The sequence below is a fragment of the Meriones unguiculatus genome, chromosome 3 (genome assembly GCF_030254825.1).
Source record: "Meriones unguiculatus strain TT.TT164.6M chromosome 3, Bangor_MerUng_6.1, whole genome shotgun sequence".
In the NCBI taxonomy this organism is placed as follows: domain Eukaryota; kingdom Metazoa; phylum Chordata; class Mammalia; order Rodentia; family Muridae; genus Meriones; species Meriones unguiculatus.
The window spans coordinates 63184380-63209932 of NC_083351.1; the positions used below are offsets into that span (position 1 = coordinate 63184380).

General features: G+C 37.6%; 1 protein-coding gene across 1 annotated transcript in view; it reads right to left on the reverse strand.

Annotated features, from left to right (window-relative positions):
- Positions 1–25553, reverse strand: part of Cntnap2 (contactin associated protein 2) — a 2202731-nt gene that overhangs the window by 1248287 nt on the left and 928891 nt on the right. The window contains exon 5 of the mRNA XM_060380093.1: positions 5475–5678. Coding sequence (XP_060236076.1) covers positions 5475–5678 — 204 coding nt within the window. The remainder of the gene's footprint in view (positions 1–5474; positions 5679–25553) is intronic.

The window sequence follows — 25553 nt, forward strand, 5'->3', positions numbered from 1 at the left end:
GTATTCATCTCTATGGTCAGCGACCAGAAGGACAAGAGAAGAAATAAAGGAGATATAAGTCTAGGTAGCAAGGTTTTCCTGAGTTTTATGGCTTGACATTCACACACACACACACACACACACACACACACACACACACACACAGCATCTGAGTAGCAGGACAAGTTCCCTGTTAATGACAGATGGCATTAAAGAGTGGCACCAGGTGTTTGAGTAGATATATTTCTTCTGCTGTCATAAATCCCAGCCTGCCATAAAACTTTGGAAGTGAACTACTTTTCAGTGAAATTGTAATGAACTCTTTTTGGTGAGGTCATAGAACAAGCAATGGACTTCACAAAGGTAATGCCACGTCTCTATAAGCCACAGCTGGTGTTCAAAGGTTACTCTACATGTTTCATTAGGAAAAGGTAAGATGAAAATAGCTCTGAAAAAAATAAATATCTTGGTCTGGAAATACAGGTCAATGGATAAAGGCACTTTCTGTTCTGCTGACACAGAGTTGCATTCCCCGGGACCAGCATTGTAGAAGGAGAAATTAGAACCCTCCACCGTGTCCTCTGCCCTTCATAATGCACATTGTGGCATGTTTGTGCTCCCCTCCACATGTACGTGCAACATAAATTAAAAAATAAAGTTAAAAAATAACATATTTAGACAAAACGCCACTATGGTACATACGTGCACACGGGTTTACATAGACAGATAGTTTATCAGTGCTTTCGTCTGGGTCCTAGTTTCACCTCTGAACCTCTCTCTCTTCCTTTCTACAGGGTCGTGTGTCAAAATTAGTTTCCAGCCCTCACATCTCTAAACCAATACTTGTTCATGATTACAGATGAAAAATAAAAAAGCAAAATGAAATGCAAATTATTTCCTCCACTAAATATAGTGTGAGCTATTTTCTTCCAGATGTTTTCCATATACAACCATTTAATTATGCATATATATGCTGTATACCTATTTAGGCATATATATATATATGTGTGTGTGTGTGTGTGTGTGTGTGTGTGTGTGTATTTAATGTGATGCCTTTGCTATCTTAGTTATTATTTTTTTTGAGAAGGCTGAATGTTCTGTTTACTTCTTACTGTGTTCCAAAGCTGCCATCTCACTGGATTAAATAGAACAGCCACTGCACCCATTGTACAATTAAGATAATATCCTTTTCTGGACTCTGGGCTACACTTGCTTCCTGTACTCCCAGTTTTTTCCAATGAGAAGATTATTAAGCCTTTTGACCTACATCCAGGGATGGGTGCCATGAGTTGAAGAACTGTATAGAGCAGTGTGTCTCAAACTTGCTAATGCTGCAACCCTTTAGTAGAGTTCCTCATTTCGTTATGACCACCAACCATAAAATTACTTTCGTTGCTACCTCATGGCTGTAATTTTGCTACTCTTATGAATTGTTATATAAAGATCTATGTTTTCCAATGGTCTTATGTGGCTCTGTGAAAGAGTCATTTGACACCCAAATGGGTCATGACCTACAGGTTGAGAACTGCTGATAGAGAGACTTACAATAATACAGTTATCCTGAAATGTAGAATTGTTATTACACCTTTTTACCATAGAAAATCTCATGGGGTCTGACTACCATCACTTAACTTATATAAAACATCTATTCTAAGACATTATAAAACAGATATACATTGTGTTCATCTGCCATCACTATGAAGTTTGGAAAAATTTCTTTCAACAGCAGTGTTGAGAACAGTTTCATTTCTACTGGTGTTGCCAGATGCTATTTCAAATCTTCTATCCGTGCTGAAGGAGCTTCACATTGATTTATTTGAGGGTTCTGTGTTCATTTCTCACTGGATTTTATGCATTTCTCATATGCTTCTTCTTCTCTCTAGTGCTGAGGGATTACTCAATGTCATCATGATCAGACATCTGTCTTCATACAGGGACTCAATCGGTGCCACATTGATCAGTCTCCTGATGGGGAACTGAGTTTACTGGCAGCCTTCACATTTTCCACAGCACCAAAATCACTTGCATTTTCAATTTGTCCTAACACCATGACATCTCCTGAAGCTTTCTTTACAAAAGTTCTAATTCTCCAACTGGCCTCAATCCATTCTCCAGTATTTCCCATCTATGTGTCTCTGTGAGTTTATATCCACTGAGAGTGACACGGAACTGGCATATTGCTCGTGGCCATGCTTGTCTCCCAGGATCATGATAGGCAGAACTCGGTGGTCGCCTGGGTGGTAAACAGGCTTCTCATCACTCAAAGTGCCATGCTGGTCAGTTATATTTTACATATTATGTTTGTCTTTAAACAACACACAGTACATCTCTATAGAATTAAAACTTGCACATATGTAAATATAAGGAAAAAAATATATACATAAAAATAAATCTTTGTTCAAAATAGACTAAAATTAAACACATTTTAATATGACCAATGTATCTCTATAAATTTTATTTCTCCTCCAAATTATGAAGTTGAACTGATGTTGAAAAATATGTCTTTGGACTTAAATCTTTTTTCATACATTTCTCATTTTAATAACACATGATTGAATATGCAAACTACATCAAATGTCTGAAGTTATGTGTTTAGATAATTTCCCCCCAAATGTTATTAGCAGAATAGTAAAAAGGATTCTTTGTCACTTACACATAAACCCTGAAAAGACACACTTACTAATTTGACAATTGTTATTATCTTCCATTTTATTCTTTTTATGGTTATAGCTGATGTAATGGAGTCTTTGGTGTCATTGGTATTTAATTTTTTATTCTGTATTATTTTTTACATCAAATACATACATTTTCTTTTTGCAGCTTGGAACTGTTATGGAGTGGTGTGATTGATTTTCCATGAATGGCATTAAAACTGCATATATAACATTTGCATATTCCTTCACATTCACTTTATTTTAATGTAACAAAAACTCGGTATTTGTTTTTATTAGTATGTGATTCTTATTTTAATGATTTTTTTACTTTGGGAGCAGAAGTTATATAGTCAAAGGCATACGCTTATGGCAATCTATTATTGCATACAAACAACCCTGATTAAATTTGTTTCTAGAGTTGACAGTTATCTTTAAAATAAGTTGGCACACGGGACTCGGCATCCTCAGAAACGTCCAGAGGCTAAAGATAATATAGGATAGGGAAATCCAATTGGCAAGTTCTCTCTTAAGCATTTTAATCTTCAATTTTGTGGTTTTCTCTGGTGATACATTTAACAAGCGTGTTTTAGTTATTCATTAATTTTTTAAGTTATTGTTTTATAGAATTTTTATTACAACAGAGAAAATAAAACCCATGAACTATGTGTTCTTTGAGTTCTGTTCCTACATGGAACTCAGAACACTGAGCCAAGCAAGAGGGAAAAAAAGCCATTGCTTTGTACAATCTGGAATTCTGAATGCCACTGCCAAAGCCATGAACATTTTCTTCAGCAAATTATGTGTCTCAGATATGTTATCAGTAAGTCACCTAGCATGGACTCTGTGGGGAGGAAAAGCAAGATAGAATCTCGTTGGGTTGTCTTTTTCTCCCACCATTATCTCTTTCCCCTGCTTTTTTCTTTTTCTTTTCTTTTTCTAGTTTAGGTGAATTCAAATATTTATTTCCACAATTTTTACTCTCTCTTCATTTATAAAACAAGCCAAGAAAAGTGTTTTCTCAGTTCCTTGGAGAGTAAGTAAACAGTAACCGCCAATATTCACACATTTGTCTCCATGTCAGCTGACATCTTAGATGAGTTACATAGCACTGATCATTTCTCTCTACTTTTCCATTCTACTTACTGCTTCGTTCCTCCCATAGTGCACACTCTACTCACACTCTGCAGCTTACTCCATATAAATACCTTTCATTTATGTAATATCAGCACAGATGTTCTGTCTTTCCACAAATCTCTGTCATTACTTCTGCCCTCTCATTATTTTCTGTTTCTGAAAATGACACTAGCCATTCATTTAGGGACCAAGCTTAAATCCTAGGAATAGTTCTTTGTTTCTGTTCCTTCTTCTTGCTTCATACACAATGCATCACAGGTCATGCTGAATTTATCACTAACATAATTTCTCAGATACATTGCTATTTATCTTCCCTGACATTTTTTCTTGGATGCTAGCACCGTCTCTCCCCAGCCATGAATATGTCATGTTTGACTCTCATGCTGACTTAGGCTGTTCTCATGAGAGTCTCAATGTACATACAAAGTGAGAATCCTATAGCTCTTCATTCTGAATAACCAGAAGGATGCATAGAATCATACAGAATCTGAACATCTCTTGGAATTCCTCTCTTGTTTCCAGAAATCCAGTGTATAGATCCACCACAGTTTGTTTCTAGTTCCATGAGCACGAGAGGTCTTTTTCATCACTTAGATCTTATCCTGGACATTTTTTTTTAACCTAAGAGGGTTTTTCTTCATTGTGCATTCTGATGTTGGTCCTATAGCTTCTTAAATATGAGCACATATTTAAGCGCATATTTATGCATGCTTAGGAAACTGACTCACACTTAGAAATCACCTATTTTTATTTCACCAGCATCGTTCACAACTTGATGAGATCATGTCTTCCTGTTTCCCATGAATGCTACCAATGAGCATAACATTGAAGACAGTACAAGTGCTTCAACAAACACTCCGTTAAATACGTACTGTTACGGGTTGGATCTAAACTGTTTCCCAAAAGTTCAGTGGCTAGAAACCTAGTCGCAGCTGCTGTGAGGTTTGGAAAAGTGATTGGATGATGATTGCTGCAACTTCATGGATGGATCAGTTAATTCACTGATGAAATAATGATTTGCTAGTGCTATTGAGACACGACTGGCACTAGGGGGTAGATCTTGGTTAGAAGAAATGGGTCACAGGAATAGGGCCAATGAATTGCCTATCTTGTTTCTATGCTCTGCCATTTTTCTGTTTCTTGGAACCCATGAGAATCTGTCTCCCACCATGCACCTCCTCCATGCCATTCTACTTCAACACAAATCCAGACCTTTGTTTCTAGTGACAATAGATTTTGACTTCTGTGACAGAAAGCAATATAAGCATTTCTCTGCTAAGTATTTTTTTTTCAGTATATTGCCACAGTGATAAAAAGGTGACTAACAGAAATAAGTATATAAATAGATAATATGCCACCATAGATGAAAAATAATTAGCAATAGGACATGAGATCTTATAATTCTCATTTTAATGGGTTTTCATGTAACATTTGAGTGGATTAAGTTATTTTATATGTGTGAGTGCTTTGCCTGAATCTAGTGTATGCATCCTATACACACCTGGTGGCCAGGAAAGTCAGAAGGCATCAGACACCCTGGAATGTCAGTGCCAAGAAAGACACTTCTGAACTATCCTGCGTTCCTAGGAACCGAACTCAAGTCTTCTGCAAGAGCAGCCGGTGTTCTTACCTGCTGAGCTATCTTTCTACCCACTTCTTTATAAATATTTAATTGATAGGAAAAAATAATAGAGATTCACAACAAACCTAGATTTAAGCTGAGGACCAGCTTGGCTTTTTTCAGTTCCAAAGTAATGTAATCCCCTTGCTGTCCTTCACCATGCAAGATGACTCCTTCACTTTCAGAGGTCTTAAATTTCAAAGCAATGACATCCTTGAGCGTTTTCATCTTCTTGTTTTTGAATCGATATGGTAACACAACATGGCCATCAAAGTTGATAACGTCAGCCCCTGAGAGGAGAGAGAAAAAACACGCTACATTAGTCTGGCTGCTTTAGATGAACATCCACGGTCCACTGGCACCTACTCAGGAGAGTGGGGGTTGAAAGACTGTTTCCCTGAAAAGTATAGACCTCAGTGCTTTTATTTTTCTTTTAATTTGCTGTGTTTCCTAAAGTGGCTTTATTAGAGTAGCAAATAAGAAGGATCATATATACCAATATAAATTTTTACTTCAATTGTTATAGTAACAATACAAACTCAGTTAATATGAATGTTACTTAATTTCAACTTGAACATGTAGAGTTTATTGTAAAGGAGAAAAAACATTAATTCTTTGAGTGTTTCATATGACGCCTTTTGATTATGTTTGGCCTATCTGGCAATTCTTCCTAGGTCCATCCCTTTCACTACACATACAATTTTCTCTCTCTTTTTTAAAGACCAATTTGTGTTTTACAACAATTCCTGGATCTTTCGTCTTCTACTCGTGAGTAGTCAACTATCCAGAGGCTTATAGAAAATTGTCTTTCCCTTCCCCCCGCAGTGTGGTTAGGTCTGTGTGCCAACCTCCCTTTTGTCTGCTGGGGTTTGGTCTGGTTTGGGCTTGCATAAGTCTTGCTCATGATGTCCCAACTGTGAGGAGTCAAATATCTGCAGCTTCCTTGCTGTGTCCAGGAGACACTGTTCCCTTGCAGTCACCCACCACCTCTGGCTCTTACACTTTAAAAAAAATGTTTAGATCGAAGACATTATGAAATTTACTATTTTTTCCTTAAGGAAGATAATTCCTTGCTATTTACTAAACACACTTCAATTTAAAAACTTTTGCTTTTCTAAATACAAGACCAGACACATAGGGTATACACTCACTTATAAGTGGATATTGGACACATAATATAGGATCATCATACTAAAATCCGTACACCTTAGGAAGCTATCAAGAAGGAGGACCCTGGGTAAGATGCTTAACCTTCATTTAGAAAGGCAAATGAGATGGATATCAGAAGAGGTAGAAAACAAGAAACAGGACAGGAGCCTACCACAGAGGGCCTCTGAAAGACTCTACCTAACAGTGTGTCAAAGCAGATGTTGAGACTCATAATTAAACTTTGGGCAGAGTGCAGGGAATCATATGAAAGAAGAGGTAGTAAGACCTGGAAAATACAGGAGCTCCACAAAGAGAACAACAAAACCAAAATATCTGGGCTCAGGGGTATTTTATGAGATTAATACTCCAACCAAGGACCATGCATGGAGATAACCTAGAACTCCTGCACAGATGTAGCCCATGGCAGCTCAGTCTCCAAGTGGGTTCCATAGTAAGGGGAAAAGGGACTGTCTCTGACATGAACTCAGTGGCTGGCTCTTTGACCATCCCCTCTGAGGGAGGAGCAGCCTTGCCAGGCTACAGAGGAGGACATTACAACCAGTCTTGATGAGACCTGATAAGCTAGGGTCGAATGGAAGGGGAGGTGGACCTTCCCTATCAGTGGGAGGAGATGAGGGAGGGACAGTGGGATTGGGAGGGAATGAGGGAGAGGGTTACAGCTGGGGTACAAAGTGAATAAAATGTAAAAAACTAAAAATAAAAAAAGCAAATGATAAAAAAAATAAATAAAATAAAAAGAAAACAAGTACCTAGAATCTTGAAATAAAGTGTTGAGTGGTGTACTGTTTCTGTGAAATGTGCCATTTTTAATAAGTTTGTTGTAGGATTTAGGATTTGTAAGTAATTGAACTTTAGGCACCTTCTTCCAACATGCCTTCTTGGGCAGCTTCAGATGGCTGTCTTAAACTCCAAATCGCTCCCTTGCATTTGGAGTGGGGAACTGCAGTTACTGTTTCTGAGTTGGAAGAACAATCGTCTCGCCCTACTGTGGCTGGGGTAGCACTAATGTGAATGTCAGGGTCACACTGACATTTTCAGAAGTAAGTCCTTGTGCACGAGGATGTTACAGTTGCTTTACCACTGCTACTCCTTTACATAGTCATTTAGTCACTTGTTCAGCAGTTAGAGTGACAGAGGGGTACGGATTCTCCATGCCTGGTCAAAAGGTTCCCAGGTGAAGGAACGGTTCTAAGAAGAATTATTAAAAAGCAGATTAAATTATTTCTATGGCCAACAGGGGAATGGCTAATTTCTTTTTTTTTTTTCTTTCTTTTTTTTTTTTTTTTTAGAATTAAGCAATAATTTTATTTCTGTGTAAGGATAAACACTGTAATTTCAACATTTCTGTCACCCACCAACTAACATGATACAACCCAAACTCCCAAGGTGATGTCATGACAACAGTATTTTCAGTGGTGACTGAGTCAAAAGTATACTAGTGTCAGGTCTCAGAAATCTTCTCTGCCCTTCCTCCCATAATGAGAAGACACCTTGTACACTCCAGCAAAAAGTGCTTTACCAGACACTTGGGTTAACTGTTGCCTTGATATTGGATTTCACAGACTCAAGAACTGGGAGAAATAAATGTTTCTTGTTTATAAAATACATAGCACACAGTATTTTTTTACAATAGCAGAATGGATTAAGACAGAGGTCAACAACTTATTTTAGCTCAAAATTTAATTCAGTCATTAAAAGTATTTTTGAAGTTAGATTTTTGAGTCCACATAATTCAAAATATAATTCAGAAAATACATGTCAATATGATTCTAAATATACTATGATTTTTATAACTGTCTTAAAATATTATTATTTTTTTTAAATGTCCACAATTATAATGCGCTTGATAAATTTAATTTGTGGAAGCATATTCAATTCTCTGTAATTGATATATAAATTGATAATTTAATAATCGACCATTATAATTGTCATGTCATTTGTAGACTTTTTTATATCCTAGGTTTTAAATATTGTATATTATATTAATAATATTATATTATACATGAGATTACACATGAACAATAAAATAATCTATTTCCCAGTCAAAATGAAAATGTATTTTTGACAACTACCAAGAACTCTGAGTTTGACAGGATCCAAAAATATAAATTTTTTTCAAAATAATTTTGTTTTATAATAGATGTAAATATAGAAACAAGAAGTTAGTGGACATAATAAAAATCATTATGGAAGAGATGAGCTTGTCTGGAAGATACAGGACAAAATGGAACGAACAGGAATAAGTCATATGCAATTTCTGTTGAACGATTAAACTGTCCCCTTTCTATGATTTTTTTTCAGGTATGTATTGTGAAGATATTTTCAAAATTCTATGACTTTTACCTTTTAATTTTTAAATTACAGAAAATTTAGTCAAACTGGATTGTTCTAGCACCTGAAAAATCATAGTTCTGAACAAAGCCAACCTTTAGGCCTCAAGAGTTCTTCCTAAAACACTCCCACAGGAAGACAGTGGGGAAAATAACAGGGAATTGAAAGCTCGGTGGAGAAATTTTTCTCATTTCATATTCTGCTTTTCTGGCATGTAGTTAGTTCTAGCTCCACAGGGAGCAGCTTGATTTGCCTGCTAAGTAGAATGATCCATTCCACCCACCACATAATGGCAGAAGAGGTGAGGGCTACCATTGCCTTCCACACCTCTCTCAGTACCACCTGTTATGCCAAATATTTTTTTTTCCTACAGAGTGAACTGTGACAAGTATTTCTACCATTACTTTAAGGCTTACATAGGTTTTTCACAAAGCCATCAATAGCTTTCACATGCTTTAAGAATACAGAGGTGATGATCTCAAACCTATGCCTTTAAATCAGAGTTTGAACAATGCAATGTTTTTGGAAAGTTCAGAGAGGGGCTAAGGAGATGCCTCAGGTGGTAAAGAAAACCAGGTGTGACGAGTGCAAGCTTATGATTTCAGCACAGGATGGATAGTAACAGAAGATATCCCAGAGCTTAGTGGTGAGCCTATAAATTCCAGGTTCGGTGACGTACTGTCTCAAAAACATAAGGAAGAGAGACTTAGGGAGAAGATATGTGACGTGACTTCACCTTCTGGCTTCAACAGGCACAAGCGTGCACATGCACCTGCATATCAGAACACCTAAACATATTCATATCATACGCAAATAAATTCTTAAAGGTATGGTAATTAACTGAAAGTTCTGAGAGCCAAACTTAACCTTGTACTTTAAGCTTTCCTATAATCAGTGCTGTTGCCCATAAAACACCTTTCATAATTATCAGATTCCTGTTCCCAGTGCCTGTGATTCACAGGGGTTTATTTTTTAATACAGAAGCAAGGGAAAGAATCATTAAGTCCTGGCTTTTGCTCACACTGCAAAGCCAATTAGAGTGGAGCTTAATCATCCATACTGTCATAGCTGAATTCCAGTGGCAGTATCTTCATCATCCATGATGAGAGATAAAGGTGAGAAAAACAGTACCCGATTTTTCAGACCTTTGGTTGGATTTATAATCCTACAGTTGGTAGAGATTCCTTTTTGTCCTGAAAGGTGGATAAATGAAAAGCATGAAGACAGAGTCAGTTATGACCTCTGGAGAGGAATTTTGCCACCAGCTTCTTATCAGTGACAATTGAATAATAGAGCAATCGTTGTTTTATATATATTAATTGTGACTTATAAAGCTTTTCATTTAGACCCCAGGAAGCAAATATCCCTTCAACCTAGATAGAGACAAGAAATCTCTACCTTTGTGTTCATATAAATAGAACTCTCTAAATAGTACCAAGAACAGATGAGTGATTTGTGCAAATGTGGATGCTCTTCTGTCTCACACTTGGCACAGTGGGGAAGAGTGACAGAGAGTGGGTGTGGTTTATTGCCTCTAGACAGTCCTAGAGTGTTGATAAGAATCACGAAGGGAAGTGATTCAAATTGCTCAGACTCATTTTACCCATGATAAGTTCTTAGCGGTGGGTTAAAAACTCATAAAATGATCTTTAAGCCAGACCTCCTCCATTACAAAGTCAAATATGTTCCTCTATGAATAGCTTGAATTCTTTCGAAATATCCACATATGTGAGTTGAGAGCTAGTCTGGAAATTATGAAATGATTCCTGAAATGATCTGTGTAATACAATTTATACTTAAACATCTAACATACTTCTTTAAAAGAGTCTGGAATATTCTATAATAATGCAAATAACATCCAACATAGATTAGTTCTGTTTCTTATAAAAAAAACACATTACAATTTTACTTTGATGTCTAATAATATGTTGTGCTTATTTTAGGATAAGCTACTTTTTTTCTATGATTCTGATTATCCCTCCTCAAAATTAAGATTTCTCTGCAGTGACTAAATATGTGTGGTTGAACTGTTTAAGCAATTTGAACAACAATGGCTATTCAAAAGTGAGTGCCAAATGATAGTGTTTCCACAATTTTGCTTCTAACAATAACTCAGGGATCTGGGAGAGTACCCAACTCATCACGTTCTCATGCAATGAGGCCGTTCTTGTCTTGTTAGTTGGGCTGCTGGTTTTATAACGTCTGAATTTACATAAAAATTTTCTGGAGAAGTGTTTATCATGTGAGCATTTGGATGTTATCTTCAAATGCCTTAGATATATTTCTACCCAAAACACGTACATTGCTACACAATTACATAACATATATTAAAATTAGAAACTGAATCCTGGTCAAGACAGAGCGGGTATTCTTAATGATCAGTAGTTTGTTAAAATGTTAGATTTATACGTATTTATCTACCAAGCTAAACATCTATGTAATATAAAGTGTGGCATAATGTACATATTACAAATGAATTATTCATATATACTAGAGTATAATGTATGTATTCAACATGAAAATACATATAAAATAACATGCGTTGCCCCATGTATTATGAACATATTATTCCATATTGTATATGCATACTGCACACTGTGTACATACAGCAATATTAGTGTGTGAAAGTTATATAAATATATCATTTATAACTTATAGTAAATGAATAGCAAGCCCCTTCGAGAATCTAAAATATGTTTGTTTCAAATAAATGAAGACGATTGATTTATTATAAAGCACATAATAAACAGCAACCTATCGCTCCAAGCTAACAAGAAAGACAACAGATGTAGGTGGAAATGATAAATGATAGATTGATAAGCAGTGTGAGGAGACTTCTGAAATGTAACAACCAATGGACATAGAAAGTAGGAAATCTACTACTTTTATTTACTTTTTTAATTTCTTTTTTAAATTTTTTATTTGTCTTTTTTAAATTTATTTTTATTATTAGTTACATTTTATTAACTCTGTAGCCCAGCTGTATCCCGATCCCTCATTCCCTCCAATTCCCACCCTCGTTCCCTCATCTCCTCCCTGCCCCTTTCCAAGTCCACTGATTGGGGAGGACCTCCTCCCCTTTCATCTGATCCTGTTTTATCAGGTATCTTTAGGACTGGCTGCAAAGTCCTCCTCTGTGGCCTAACAGGACTGCTCCTCCCTTGGGGTGTGGGGAGGTCAAAGAGCCTGCCATTGAGTTCCTGTCAGAGATAGTCCCTGTTTGCCTTACTATGGGAAACCAATTGGTTATTAAGCTACCATGGACTACTTCCAAGCAGAGGTTCTAGGTTATATCCATAAATTTGCATCCCCATAGTTTTTCAAGTCAGGTGTCAATATTTACAAATGTTAGTCTACTTTATGAAATTATGTTCTTTATTTGAATTTCATTATTTTAATTCATTCAGTTTGTGTCACAGCTGCAACCCCTTCCCTTACACCCTCCCAACCCCACCTTCTCTCCCTCTTCTCCTCCCTTTCCCTTTCCCAGGTCCACTGATAGGGGAGGTCCTCCTCCCCCTCCATCTGACCCTAGCCTATCAGGTTTCATGAGGACTGGCTGCATTTTCTTCCTCTGTCGCCTGGTAAGGCTGCCTGTCTCCTCCACATCCAGGGGTAGGTGATCAAAGAGCTTGTATACAAAAGACAAAAGGGGTGAAAAATAAATTTGGGATGAATTCAGAAAACACAATTTAAAAAAAGGTCAACATCCTTAGTCATCAAGAAAATGAAAATCAAAATGACTCTGAGATTTCACCTTATACCCATCAGAATGGCTAAGATCAAAAACTCAAGTGATAACACGTGCTGGAGAGGATGTGGAGAAAGGGGAACCGTCCTCCACTGCTGGTGGGAATGTAAACTTGTACAACCACTTTGGAAATCAATCTGGCAATTTCTCAGACAATTAGAAATAGTGCTACCTCAAGATCCAGCCATATCATTTCTAGGCATATATCTAAAATATGCTCAATTATACAAGGATATTTGCTCAACCATGTTTGTGGAAGTTTTATTTGTAATAGCCAGAATCTGGAAACAACCTAGATGTCCCCCAACTGAGGAATGGATACAGAAATTATGGTACATTTACATAATGGAATACTGCTCAGCAATTAAAAACAAGGAAATCATTAAATTTCCAGGCAAATGGTGGGAACTAGAAAAGATCATCCTGAGTGAGGTATCCCAGAAGCGGAAAGAAACACATGGTATATACTCACTTATAAGTGAATATTAGACATATACTATAGGATAATCATATAAAATCTGTACACCTAAAGAAGCTAAGCAAGAAGGACGACCCTGGTAAGATGATAAATCCTCACTCAGAAAGACAAACAGGATGTACATTAGAAGAAGGAAAAAACAGGAAACAGGACAGGAGCCTACCACAGAGAGCCTCTGAAGAACTCTACCCAGCAGTGTATCAAAGCAGATGCTGATACTCATAACCAAACCTTCGGGAGAGTGCAAGGAATCATATGAAAGAAGGGGGAGTTAGTAAGACTTGGAGAGGAGAGGAGCTCCTCAAGGGCCAAATATATCAGGGCACAGGGGTCTTGTTTTCTCCAACCAAGGACCATGTATGGATATAACCTGTTCGGATGTAGCCCACTGTAGCTCAGTATCCAAGTAGGTACCCTAGTCCGTGGAACAGGGACTATTTCTGACATGAACTTATTGGATGGCTCTTTGACCTCTCCCCACCTTGCTAGGCCACAGAGGAAGATCTTGCAGCCAGTCCTGAAGAAACTTGAAAACCTACAGTCAGATGGAAGGGGAGGAGGACCTACCCTAATCAGTAGACTTTGAAAGGGGCATGGAAGGAGATGAGGGAGGATGGGTAGAGTTGGGAGGGAAAAAGAGAGGGGTTATAGCTGGGATACAAAGTGAATATTAAAAAAATGTAAAAATTTAAAAAGAAACTACACTCTTCACAATAGCTTCAAATTATATAAAGTACCTTGACGTGACTCTAGCCAAGCAAGTGAAAGACTTGTTTGAAAAAAACTTCAAGTTTCTGAAGAAATTGAGAAAGATATCAGAAGATGGAAAGATCTCCCATGCTCTTGGATCAGTAGGATTAATACAGTGAAAATGGCCATGCTGCCAAAAGACATCTACAGTTTCATTGCACTTCCCATCAAAATACAAACACAAGTCTTTACAGAAGTTGAAAGAACAATTCTAAATTTCATATAGAAAACAACAACAACAAAAAACAAAAACAAAAACAAAACAAAACCTAGAATTGCTAAAACAATCCTGTACCATAACAGATCACCTGGAGTTATCTCCATCCCTGATCTTAAGCTGTACTGCAGAGCAACAGTAATAAAAACTGCATGGTACTGGCATAGAAACCGAATGGTGAATCAATGGAATCAAATAGGAGACCAAGAAATAAACCTACACATCTATGGATACTTGTTTTTGACAAAGAATTTAAAACCATGCAATAGAAAAAAGACAGCATCTTCAACAAATGGTGCTGGTCTAACTGGATGTCTACATGTAGAAAAATGGCTGTCTTTGACATTTTCATTCTCATTACCCTCTCAGATTTATTCTTTGTGTATGTTCAGATGTGAAAGTGAACATACTTTGTGTGTATGTGTGTGTGTTTGTGGTATATGCACACAGGTGTGTGTAGATATTAATCCTGTGTTCATGCAATATCCAGAGGAGCATATTGAAAGCTCTGCTCTTTAACTCCCAGCCTCATTCCCTGGAGACAGAATCTCTCACTGAACCTGGAGTTAAGCTGGCAGCTAGCAAACCCCAGGAATCTGACTTTTCTAACTTGCCTTCTAATAATTTTGGGGTTAGAAAAATCAGTGCCAGTCAATGTTCCAAAAATAAAAAAAAGTTAGATGTCTTGTTGTCTTTCACTTATATTTTTGTAAACTGGTATCATAGAGACCTTTGTTAAGTTTAAATTAAAATATAGGCATCAGATTGGATGAGCTTCTTAAAATTACGTCACCTTCTTTGATGCCACAAGTATAATTAGACATATACCTACATTCATCAGCTAAGTTCCAATCATCAGGAAAATTCTGGCTAAAAGTGGATACTTTTAGTGTCATGACTGTGAGCAGGAATTCGTTTCATAATTTTTACATGACTGGGCACTAGAGTAGGTATGAGCTTAAATGCACCCTATATCTTGCTGTTTGGATGTTCTTGGATCTAATTATGCTTGTGAAGGCACTGTCTTTTCTTCTCGTGTAGACGTGGCTTTAGCCTAAACAGTTCAAGTGGATTATTTAAATAGATCCTTTCAACCTGACCTAGATCTAGACTCTTTGATGGTAGATTTAATAATAATAATAATAAGAAGAAGAAGAATAAAAACTCTAACAGCTTTTATGAAATCTGGAATTTTTATCCTTTGTACAACTTTTCTTTGTCCTTAAGTTCATCATACCATGTCATAAAAGAGTAACCCTATCAGGCGAGTTGTTATTAAAATATATCATAAAATTTGCTCTTTTAAAATATATTCATCAAAACACAGATAATTATGTGAGCAATTGGAATCTACTGTTGTATCGTGACATGTACTCACATGTACGCACTGTGCATTGGGCATCTCATTTACTTATCTATGCAAGGAATTTCTCAGCCTACTCTTATCCCCCAAGTACCTTACTGGTCTCTAAAAGTCTAGTTTAGTTTTTTTTTTTTTCTGTTCTGATTCCTTCTTCTTCATCATTTCTAGTATGTTCTATAACATTCTATGCTAGCTAGTAAGGAAGGTCATGAGGGTAGACTTTTGTTGGCCTGAAGCTCAGCTCCCATTTGCTGTCTATTTCATGGTTAGCTTTAATATAAACAGTCACAACCACACATTCTTCTTGCTATGAACCCACCTCCCTGCCATGGTTCCCTTGTCATGATGGACTAAAATACTCTGATGGTATTGAAAAAAAATTCTTATTTCTATCAGGTCATATAGTCATGATATTTAAGGATGTCTACATGTAAAAAAATGCAAATAGATTCATACTTATCACCCTGCACAAAACTAAAGTCCAAGTGGATCAAAGACCTCAGCATAAAACCAGACACATTAAATCAGTTAGAAGAAAAAGTGGGGAAAACCCTAGAACTCATTGGTACAGTAGACAACTTCCTGAACAGAACACCAACAGCACAGGCTCAAAGAGCAACAATCAATAAATGGGACCTCATGAAACTGAAAAGCTTCTGCAAAGCAAAGGACACCATCATCAAAGCAAAATGAATGCCTACAGATTGGGAAACAATCTTCACCAATCCTTTATCTGACAGAGGGCTAATATCCAGTATATATAAAGAACTAAAGAACCTGAAAAGCAGCAAACCAAGTAATCCAATTAAAAAATGGGGAACAGAGCTACGCAGAGAACTCTCTCTAGAGGAATATCAAATAGCAGAGAAACAAAGAAAAGCTCAATGTCATTAGTCATTAGGGAAATGCAAATCAAAACGACCCTGACACCCATCAGAATGGCTAAAATAAAAAACTCAAGTGACAACACATGCTGGAGAGGTTGTGGAGAAAGGGGAACCCTCCTCTACTGCTGGTGGGAATGTAAACTTGTACAACCACTCTGGAAATCAATCTGGCACTTTCTTAGACAACTAGGAACAGCACTTTCTCAAGATCCAGCCATACCATTTCTAGGCATACATCCAAATGAGGCTCAAGTACACAAAAAGGACATTTGCTCAAACATGTTTGTAATAGCCAGAAGCTGTAAACAGCCCAGATGCCCCTCAACTGAAGAATGGATGCAGAAATTGTGGTACATCTACACAATGGAGTATTACTCTGCAATGAAAAATAAGGAAATCATGAAATTTTCAGGTAAATGGTGGGACTTGGAAAGGATCTTCCTGAGTGAGCTGTCCCAGAAGCAGAAAGACACACACCATATATATTCACTCATATAGACATATAACATAGGATAAACCTACTGAAATCTGTACGTCTAAAGAAACTAATTAAGAGAGAAGGCCCTGACTAAAATGCTCAATCCCCATCCCAAAAGGCAAAGAGGATGGACATCAGAAGAAGAAGAAAACAGGAAACAACCTAGGAACCTGCCACAGAGGTCCTCTGAAAGGCTCTGCCCTGCAGACTATCAAAGCAGACGCTGAGACTTATGCCCAACTGTTGGGCAGAGTGCATGGAATCTTATGAAAGAAGTGGGAAATAATAAGATCTGGAGCGGACAGGAACCCCACAAGGAGAGCAACAGAACCAGAAAATATGAACACAGGGGTCTTCCCAGAGACTCATACTCCAACCAAGCACCAGGCATGAAGATAACCTAGAACCCCTCCCTGCACGGATGTAGCCCGTGGCAGTTTAGTGTCCAAGTGGGTTACAAAGTAATGGGAAAAGGGACTGCTTCTGACATAATCTGATTGTCCTGCTCTTTGATCACCTCTCCCTGAGTGGGGAGCAGCCTTACCAGGCCACAGAAGATGACAATGCAGCCACTCCTGATGTGATCTGATAGACTAGGATCAGAAGGAAGGAGAGGAGGTCCTCCCCTATCAGTGGACTTGGGGAGAGGCATGCATGAAGAAGGGGGAGGGAGGGTGAGACTGGGAGGGGAGGAGGGAGGGGATAATGGGGGGATACAAAGTGAATAAAGTGTAATTAATAAAATAAAAAAAAGTCACTTCAAAAAAAAAAAAAAAACTAACTAGCATGGTAAATTTGCATCAGGAAAGCAGGGACCATTGTTTCAACCAAATCTGGTTGTGTGGATCTTAGGACTTTGAAACTGGGTGATCAGGGGGACTTTGGAAAATTTAGAAATGCCAACTAGAGAAACCCAAGAATGATGAAAACAGGAGTTAGTAAATGAGTTTAGTGAGCCTTCAGATTGTAAAAATGCTGAGAAATGTGGACAGTCAAGTCCAGCTTCAAGAGGTTTCAGAAGGTAATGAGATGCCTATTGAAAAGTGGACTAAGAGCAGTTTATGTTACATCTTGAAAAGAATGTGTCCATATTTTATTCATGTACTGAAAACTTGAGTGAGGATGAATTAAAAAGCAAGGGGTTAATTAATTTTGTCTAATAAATTTCATGTGTGATAGCACTCAAGCTACTGCATTGTCATGCTTTTATCCATATTTATAATCTGAATTGGGAACTAGGAAGTGTGAACTGCATGGAGGTAGTCAAGAAAGGCCCTTGAGTGAGTGCTCCTGTGACTGACGCCGGGAACCTGGACATTTTACTCTAGCCTCTTTGGCCTTTCAAGCTGTGTTGATACAAGCCTCTCGGTGATCCTTCAAACTTTCAGTATCAGATGAAATTGCTGAGGCTTCAGCTTCTTATACTGAGTGGCAACCTGGTTCTCTTTTTCTCAAGCATGATAGCCATCATTGGATAGCCAACCCCTCATTGCATAGGCCAATTTCTATATTCTGAATCCCTACAGAATCTTTTTTACTATATTTTTATTTTTTATATTAATTACACGTTATTTACTTTGTATCCTAGCCTTAGCTCCCTCCCTCCTTCCCTCCCAATCCTAGCCTCTCACCTTCATCTCCTCCCTGCCCATTTCCAAGTCCACTGCTAGGGGATGTCCTTATCCCCTTCCATCTGACCCTATCTTATCAGGTATCTTCAGGACTGGCTGCAAAGTCCTCCTCTCTGGCCTGGCAATGCTGCTCCTCCCTTGGGGAGGAGGAGACTCAAAGAGCCAGCCATTGAGTTCATGTCAGAAATAGTCCCTGTTCCCCTTACTAGGGTACCCACTTGGATACTGAGCTACCGTGGGCTAAATCTGAGCAGAGGTTCTAGGTTATATCCATACATGGTCCTTGGTTGAAGAAATAGTCTCATAAAAGACCCCTGTGCCCTGATATATCTTAAACAATAAAGTAGTTTTCATCCTTCCATTCTTAGTGTTGGTTTCATGTAAATATTTTTGTAGATCTGGGCTAGTGGAGGTCAGTCACTTCAGTTTCTGTGTATCTAGGACTGACTGTTTCTTCGAACATTTAGAAAGAAAATTTTGCTAGGAATAGCTTTTTAGGAGGCAAAATTAGGGTAATTTGCTCTTTGTTTCTTTTCTTTTGGCACTTTTAATGTATTTTCCATTTTCTTTGCCTTACAGATTTATTTTCCATGAATGATGGTTTAAAATCTAATGAGCTGTTTTAGTTTCTTGTGTAACTTGATGTTGGGAGCCGCGTGATAGTCTCGCCGGCAGAAACGCACGCAGCCACAGGAATCCTTCCGCAACAAAATCTTTATTACAGTCACGCGATGGAAAACGGAGAGGAGAGAGGCCGCCTGGCCACCTCGGGGCCCCAGGCGGGGAAACGGGGAAGAAGGAGAGGGAAGAGGAGAGGGGAGGAGAGCGGAGGAGAGGGCAGGCCCCGAAGTGGCGCTGTTTATATAAGCCCGGGTCGCACCTGAGTGACTGTGAATACCCTGACTGGCTGCTCACTTTTACCCCGCCTGATGACTTGGGCCCATCATGCTTAGCGGGCTTGTGACGTGTCAATACCCTGATTGGCTGCTCACTCTTACCCAGCGTTCTTACGCAATCCTTAGCGTGCTTACGCAATCTGCGCATGCGCTCTGGCGGTTTACAGTTTTTAGGGCGAGATGTCAGCGCCACCTAGTGGCGTCTGAGTCTCGGCTCTCCACAACTTGATATTTTTCTTTGTCTGTTTTCAAGGTTTTCTCATTATCCTGTTTTGTTTTTGTTTTTTAACAGTTTCACTTCACTGTGCTATGGTGAAAACCTGTTTTGGTTTATGCTTCCTGAGATTCTTTTAGTTGTATCTGTATATCCATGTCTATTTGCAGTTTGGTGATTTTTTAAGACTTTATTTAACTTTAATGAAATAGATTTTCAGTGTTTCCCTGTTTTATTGTTTAGATTATTACAATTTGTGTTTGAAAACTTGATTGTGCTCCATGTCATTCTTTTCATTCTATTCATTTTTTTAGGTTTATCTCTCCCTTTTTTCTCATTTCTTTGACATTTAAATTTTGTTTACAATGTTAAGAAGATAATTTATTGACCTGATCTTTTGTTACTAAAGTTATTTATTTGGTTTAAGCTGATCTTCTGCAAGGGCTTGCTTTCATATCTTTCATTCCACTCATTGAAGTTTTATTTCTCATAATCTTGATTCACTTTTTATAATTTATTTCTCTGAAGTTAATTTTGAATTTATTCCCTACACTGCCTCCCTGCTTACTCTTCTGAAAATCACTGAGATTCTTAAGGAAAATAATGTTTTTTTTTTTCCAAGTAGCTAATAGATTTTCTTCAAATTAAGATTCAATTCTAAATAACCGTAACTTCTCCTTTCAAATTTTTACATTGTATTTTATGTTTTATTTTCCTGCAATGTTTGAACATCTGGTATGAGGTTAACATCTGCCTATTTGATGAAGTTAATTCTTGTATGTAGAGAGCAGGAATGGGTACTTACTCTGGTCCTGGGAACAGGTGATGTCTGGGATTTCTGGTGAGCAGCCAGAGCACCAAGGCTGTGGACTGGCCAGGCAATGTGCACTAAATTCTGCTGGTGGTTTCAGTTGTTAGTATTTCTTATGGTTTGCTGTGCTGCAGATCTGTAAGCACTTCCTGATGCACCAGTGTAGGGAAGACAGGGATCTGGACACAGTCTAAATTTCAATGGAGAGCGGGATGGAGCCTTCATTAGGTTTTGCTCAGAGGGCATCAGACTTGAAAGGTCCCAAGGCAAGCTCAACCTATGGTCACAGGCCTCATTCAGCCTGCAGTTTTGATATACTAAGTGAGTTGTTTCCACCCAATGGTATGTTCCCTAGTTCAAGTCTTACCATCCTGTTCCAAGCTCTAAGAAAACTTGCTGAGTAGCAGTGGATATTGTGAGAATTTAATCTCTGGATGTTGGAGAGATCTAGAATGGGCACCTGATTCAGAGCATAGGGATCATCCTAGAACAAACTGAATTTTAACTGTGTATGGATTGTGGCTTTTTTGTGCATTTAGAACTGTTGGTTTGTTTTTATGGATGGGTTGGGTTGTACTTTCCAGCTTTCTTTAGGTTCTCTCACACAAGAATCCACAGCTAGAACGGAAATTGGCTCTGCTCTTTCCCTGTCTTTCACACTAGTTCTTGGTGTTATTTAGGGTGTCCATCACTCCTTTATTGGTTCAGACAGTTTTTCTTCTCTCCCATTTTTCAAAATAGAGTTTCTTTTTTGTTACACTGTTTCTTTTCTTTTGCAAAAAACACATAGAAATTACTTTTTTTTTATTTTTTACCGTCCTGCCCCGTACCCCCGCTTTTATGAGGTTTGCACTCCAATATTCAACTGCTTAAAAGATTGGTCCACATGGGTATTCCACATCTGTCTCTAATTGACAAATATGAAATTACTTCTATGGTCTTCCTTGCCCTTGTTCTCTTTACTATCAACTCACCTAAACTGGATATCTAGAATTTTTCTGAGCTCCTCTGTTTTTTCCAACCCAAATCATAAGTATTTCCAAGTCCTGGAAAACACAGCACTGCTCAATTTTCAAATTCGTGTATTACCTTTATATACCATCCAAAGCTGTCCTCACACTTGCTAATGTACATTGTATTAGCATACTTAGAGGAATAATTCATATATTCCTGTTTGATAAGCCCTGCATTGATTCTCTAGAAACTGGAAACACCCTTCTGATATGAATACTTTTGCCAAGAAGGAAAAAAAATCTAAATTCTGTAACATAAATTGTAAAAACTTCAGTGGTAGCAACCCCTGCCTTCCCTTGCTGTCTTATTATTTAGGACACGTGATTCACTGTGAGCCAAGATACAATGCTAATCAGCTGAGTCTCTGGCTGAGGTCACCAGAGTGCTAACTCAAGAACCAACATTTCATTTTCTTCTGGTTACATTTCTGCCATTTCCTAACTCCTAGAAAAGACTCATCCACTAGGAAGTTTGCCATGGCTTGATGGCCCATCGAAGCTTTCAGATCTTGGTGACATTATTCCTCGTGGTGAGCTGAAACTATCTTGCTAGGAGTCTGACTTCCTCTGGGGGCTTTACATTCTAAGAGACAGACCTTGTATCACTCTACGTTGCATTCTTAGCATAATAAATTCTTCTTAAATTTTCTAAATAGAATGGGTCTTTGAAATATCATATCAAAGAGAGAATTGCATTATGTTCCTGCATGTTTACAAACCCATACAGAGTTCTGTAAAAGTGATCTTCTAGGAGAATATAGATCCAAATATTATGTAAGGATATGCATTTTCTTAAATATTGTATCTGTGGGCTTCTACGTAAATAGTTTAAAATGAATTATTATAGTTACACTCATACTGCAATTGTTTATAAGTCAAAGGCTCAGACATTTAACTTCCACATGAGTTTTCTTATAACATATTTTTTTTCTTTAATTGGATGCATTCAAGAGATGCAAGATTAAAGTAGGGAAGCTTATTATGATAATCTTTCAACATAGTTATTAAGTTACTAAGATATTCCTTTAACACAGTTATTTTGGACTAAATTGTAATTAAATATTTATTGACATTCAGCAGGAAGACAGATTTGTTCCTGTATATATTTTATTATTATTGAATTACTTTAAGAAAACCTATAATGTGCACTGACTTATGAGTAGTTCATTATGTGGTTAGCTCATTGAACCAAATCTAGACACGGGAAAAATGTCAGTAATTTTGAAATCACATTACCAAAATTACATTATTCAATATCAAACATAAAAAAGAAACTCAAAGTGCCCTCTGCTTCCAAAAATGGTCATTCACATGTATGCACATTGTTACAGGTATCACATTCTGCTTTCTCTTCCACACACTTGCCACTCTTAAGACACCTAAAAAATATAACTGTCTTTTTCTAAATAGGTTGTAACTATTAATAATTCATAAATGATATGAACTTTCTGAAAATGAGAATTAAATTAATTTGAAGAAAATCTACATAGAAGCTATTTTTATTATATTTTAGTAAATCAAAAAGGCAAATAAATTAGAGTTGCTTTCTCTGGGACAACTTTACTGTTCAGTGAAAAGAATACTGCAGCTTTGACTATGGAAAAATCTATACTTTTGACATAAAAGGATTGTTTAGATGGTGAGGTCTCACTAGGAATGTAAAAAGCAGACATTAAGCTGATCCTCAGAGTACCTATGATTCAAAGGACTCCTATCATTCCCCTTTGGTTTTTTTTTTTTTTTTTTTTTGAAGTCACTAATTCCATTTAAAACATTGCACTCAGTGTCATCATCTAATGCTTAGTGCTCTAGATAGAAAGATGGGATTCTGGCGAAATGCAGCTAGGAGGCTTGTTTTGAGACACCATTTCCACAGAATGTCAATAATATCAAGGAAAAGATCAATACTTTCTATTAGCAAATGGAAGATGAAAATGAGGAGGTGTGTGGCAGCCACCCTAGGTGTTTCTTGACATGTCTGTGGTTCACTTCCAATTCTTACCCTGTCTTAATGATGTTTTGTCCTCATTCTAGAGCTTTGACATCTGGAGTCTCGCTGATCCTGGAAGACCAGCCTTCCCAGAGTTAGACTGTTATTACAGTAGCCAATAACCTGTCTTCCATCACACACCCCAAATGCCAAAGAATCCTGGGTTTGCAACCCAACTGATGCTTTTATTGAATGTTCATGTTCTGAGCCACTATCTACCTTCTATAATTATCCCAAGGTCAAGTACCTCACAACTGGGTACATCTTCTAGGCACCAGAGACCACTGGAAACATTCCATCTAATCAAACTCATGCCTTCCTACCTGACCTTCCCTACTGTGTGGAAATTAAGAACTTTGTTACTTACATCACACTCTCACAGAGGCTCTAGGCTCATGTCAACTGACCCATTGTTGAAGTTTCCACCCTACTCTTGGGAAATAGTGAATAATAAACTGTCTTTTAAGTGCTAGGTACCTGGTCTTACCAAGTTGACCTTATTCTAGATGACATTTCTTCTTCAACATTTTAAAAACACTGTTTACAGAAAAATCTCATCATACTTTATAGGAAAGAAAATGAGAGAAAAATACAAGTTTTGATCAAATTAAAAAAAAAGAAATCTCAAAGTTGTCGGAATGTTATTTCATAGACCTGCAGATAAGTCTTTTAAAGTAAATTTTAGAAACCACTATTAAACATCTTCTATAAAGTAGTATTCACTGAAGTTATCTTGGGTATGCATATCCATAACCTTAGGGATGACTGTGGGGACTGTTGAGGAAAATGGATGCATAATTTTAAATTTATTTTTGTATGAATATTTCTACCACACATTGCAGGTGCCAGAGGAGACCAGATAAAGAGGTCAGTTTCCCTGATGCTGGAGCTACAGGAAGTTATTATTTTTCCATGTGGGTCCTGGGAACTAAACATGAGTCCTCTGGAATGACAACAAACAATGTAAACTGCTGAACCATTTCTACAACCTTAAAAAAATGTAATTTTTAAGAAAGAAGTAATAAATGAGATTACTTGTGTGTTTTTTTTTAAAGGAATTCAAGTTTAGATGGGCTAAGGCATATGGGGGAACATAATATGCAATTGTTGTAAAGAGCTCATATTCCATATGACTTTAATACAAAAGACACCTGTTGTATAATAGGCAAGGTGACAAATGGAAGACAAGTGAAGCTTATGAAAACTGTGCCTGATGAGCTAGGGCCAGACAGAAGGGGAGGAAGATCTCCCCTATCAGTGGACTTGGAAGGGGGCAGGGAGGAGATGAGGGAGGGAGGGTAGGATTGGGAAGGAAAGAGGGTGGAGGCTATGGCTGGGATACAAGTGAATGACCTGTGATTAAAATAAATAAAAAATAAAAATAAAAATAATTTTAACTACATTCTTAGAACTGAAAAATAAAGAAAAAAGAAAACTGTGTGCCTATGGGTGACTGAAGGTCATCTGAAGAGGAAGGGTCATCTTAGAAAGGTAAACACAAAACTCCTGGGAATGGCGGAAGACAGGATACAGGCAGGGAGGGTGAACAAAGATCACAGTGAGCCATAAATCAGGTGATGCCTGTATTGTTAGAGGGCATAGGCTTCTAATGATACCTTTTCTGTTGCTTAGAACTTGAGCATCATGGAAATCAATCTGGTGCTTTCTCAGACAATTAGGAATAGTGCTACCTCAATATCCAGCCATATATCCTAGGCATATATCCAAAAGATGCTCAAGTACACAACAAGGACATTTGCTCAACCATGTTTGTAACAGCCTTATTCGTAATAGCTAGAACATGGAAACAACCCAGATGTCCATCACCGGAGGAACGGGTACAGAAATTGTGGTACTTTTATACAATGGAATACTACTCAGCAATTAAAAACAAGGAAATCATGAATTTTGCAGGCAAATGGTGGGATATGGAAAAAATCATCCTGAGTGAGGTATCCCAAAAGCAGAGGGACACACATGGTATATATACTCACTTATAAAGCCCTATAAGATAGGATAAACATACTAAAATATGTACAACTAAAGAAGATAAACAAGAAAGAGGTCCAGGGGTAAGATGATCTATCCTCATCTAAAAAGACAAAGGGGATGGACATTGGAAATAGGAGAAAACAAGTAACAGGATGGTAGCCTACCACAGAAGGCACCTGAAAGACTCTACCTA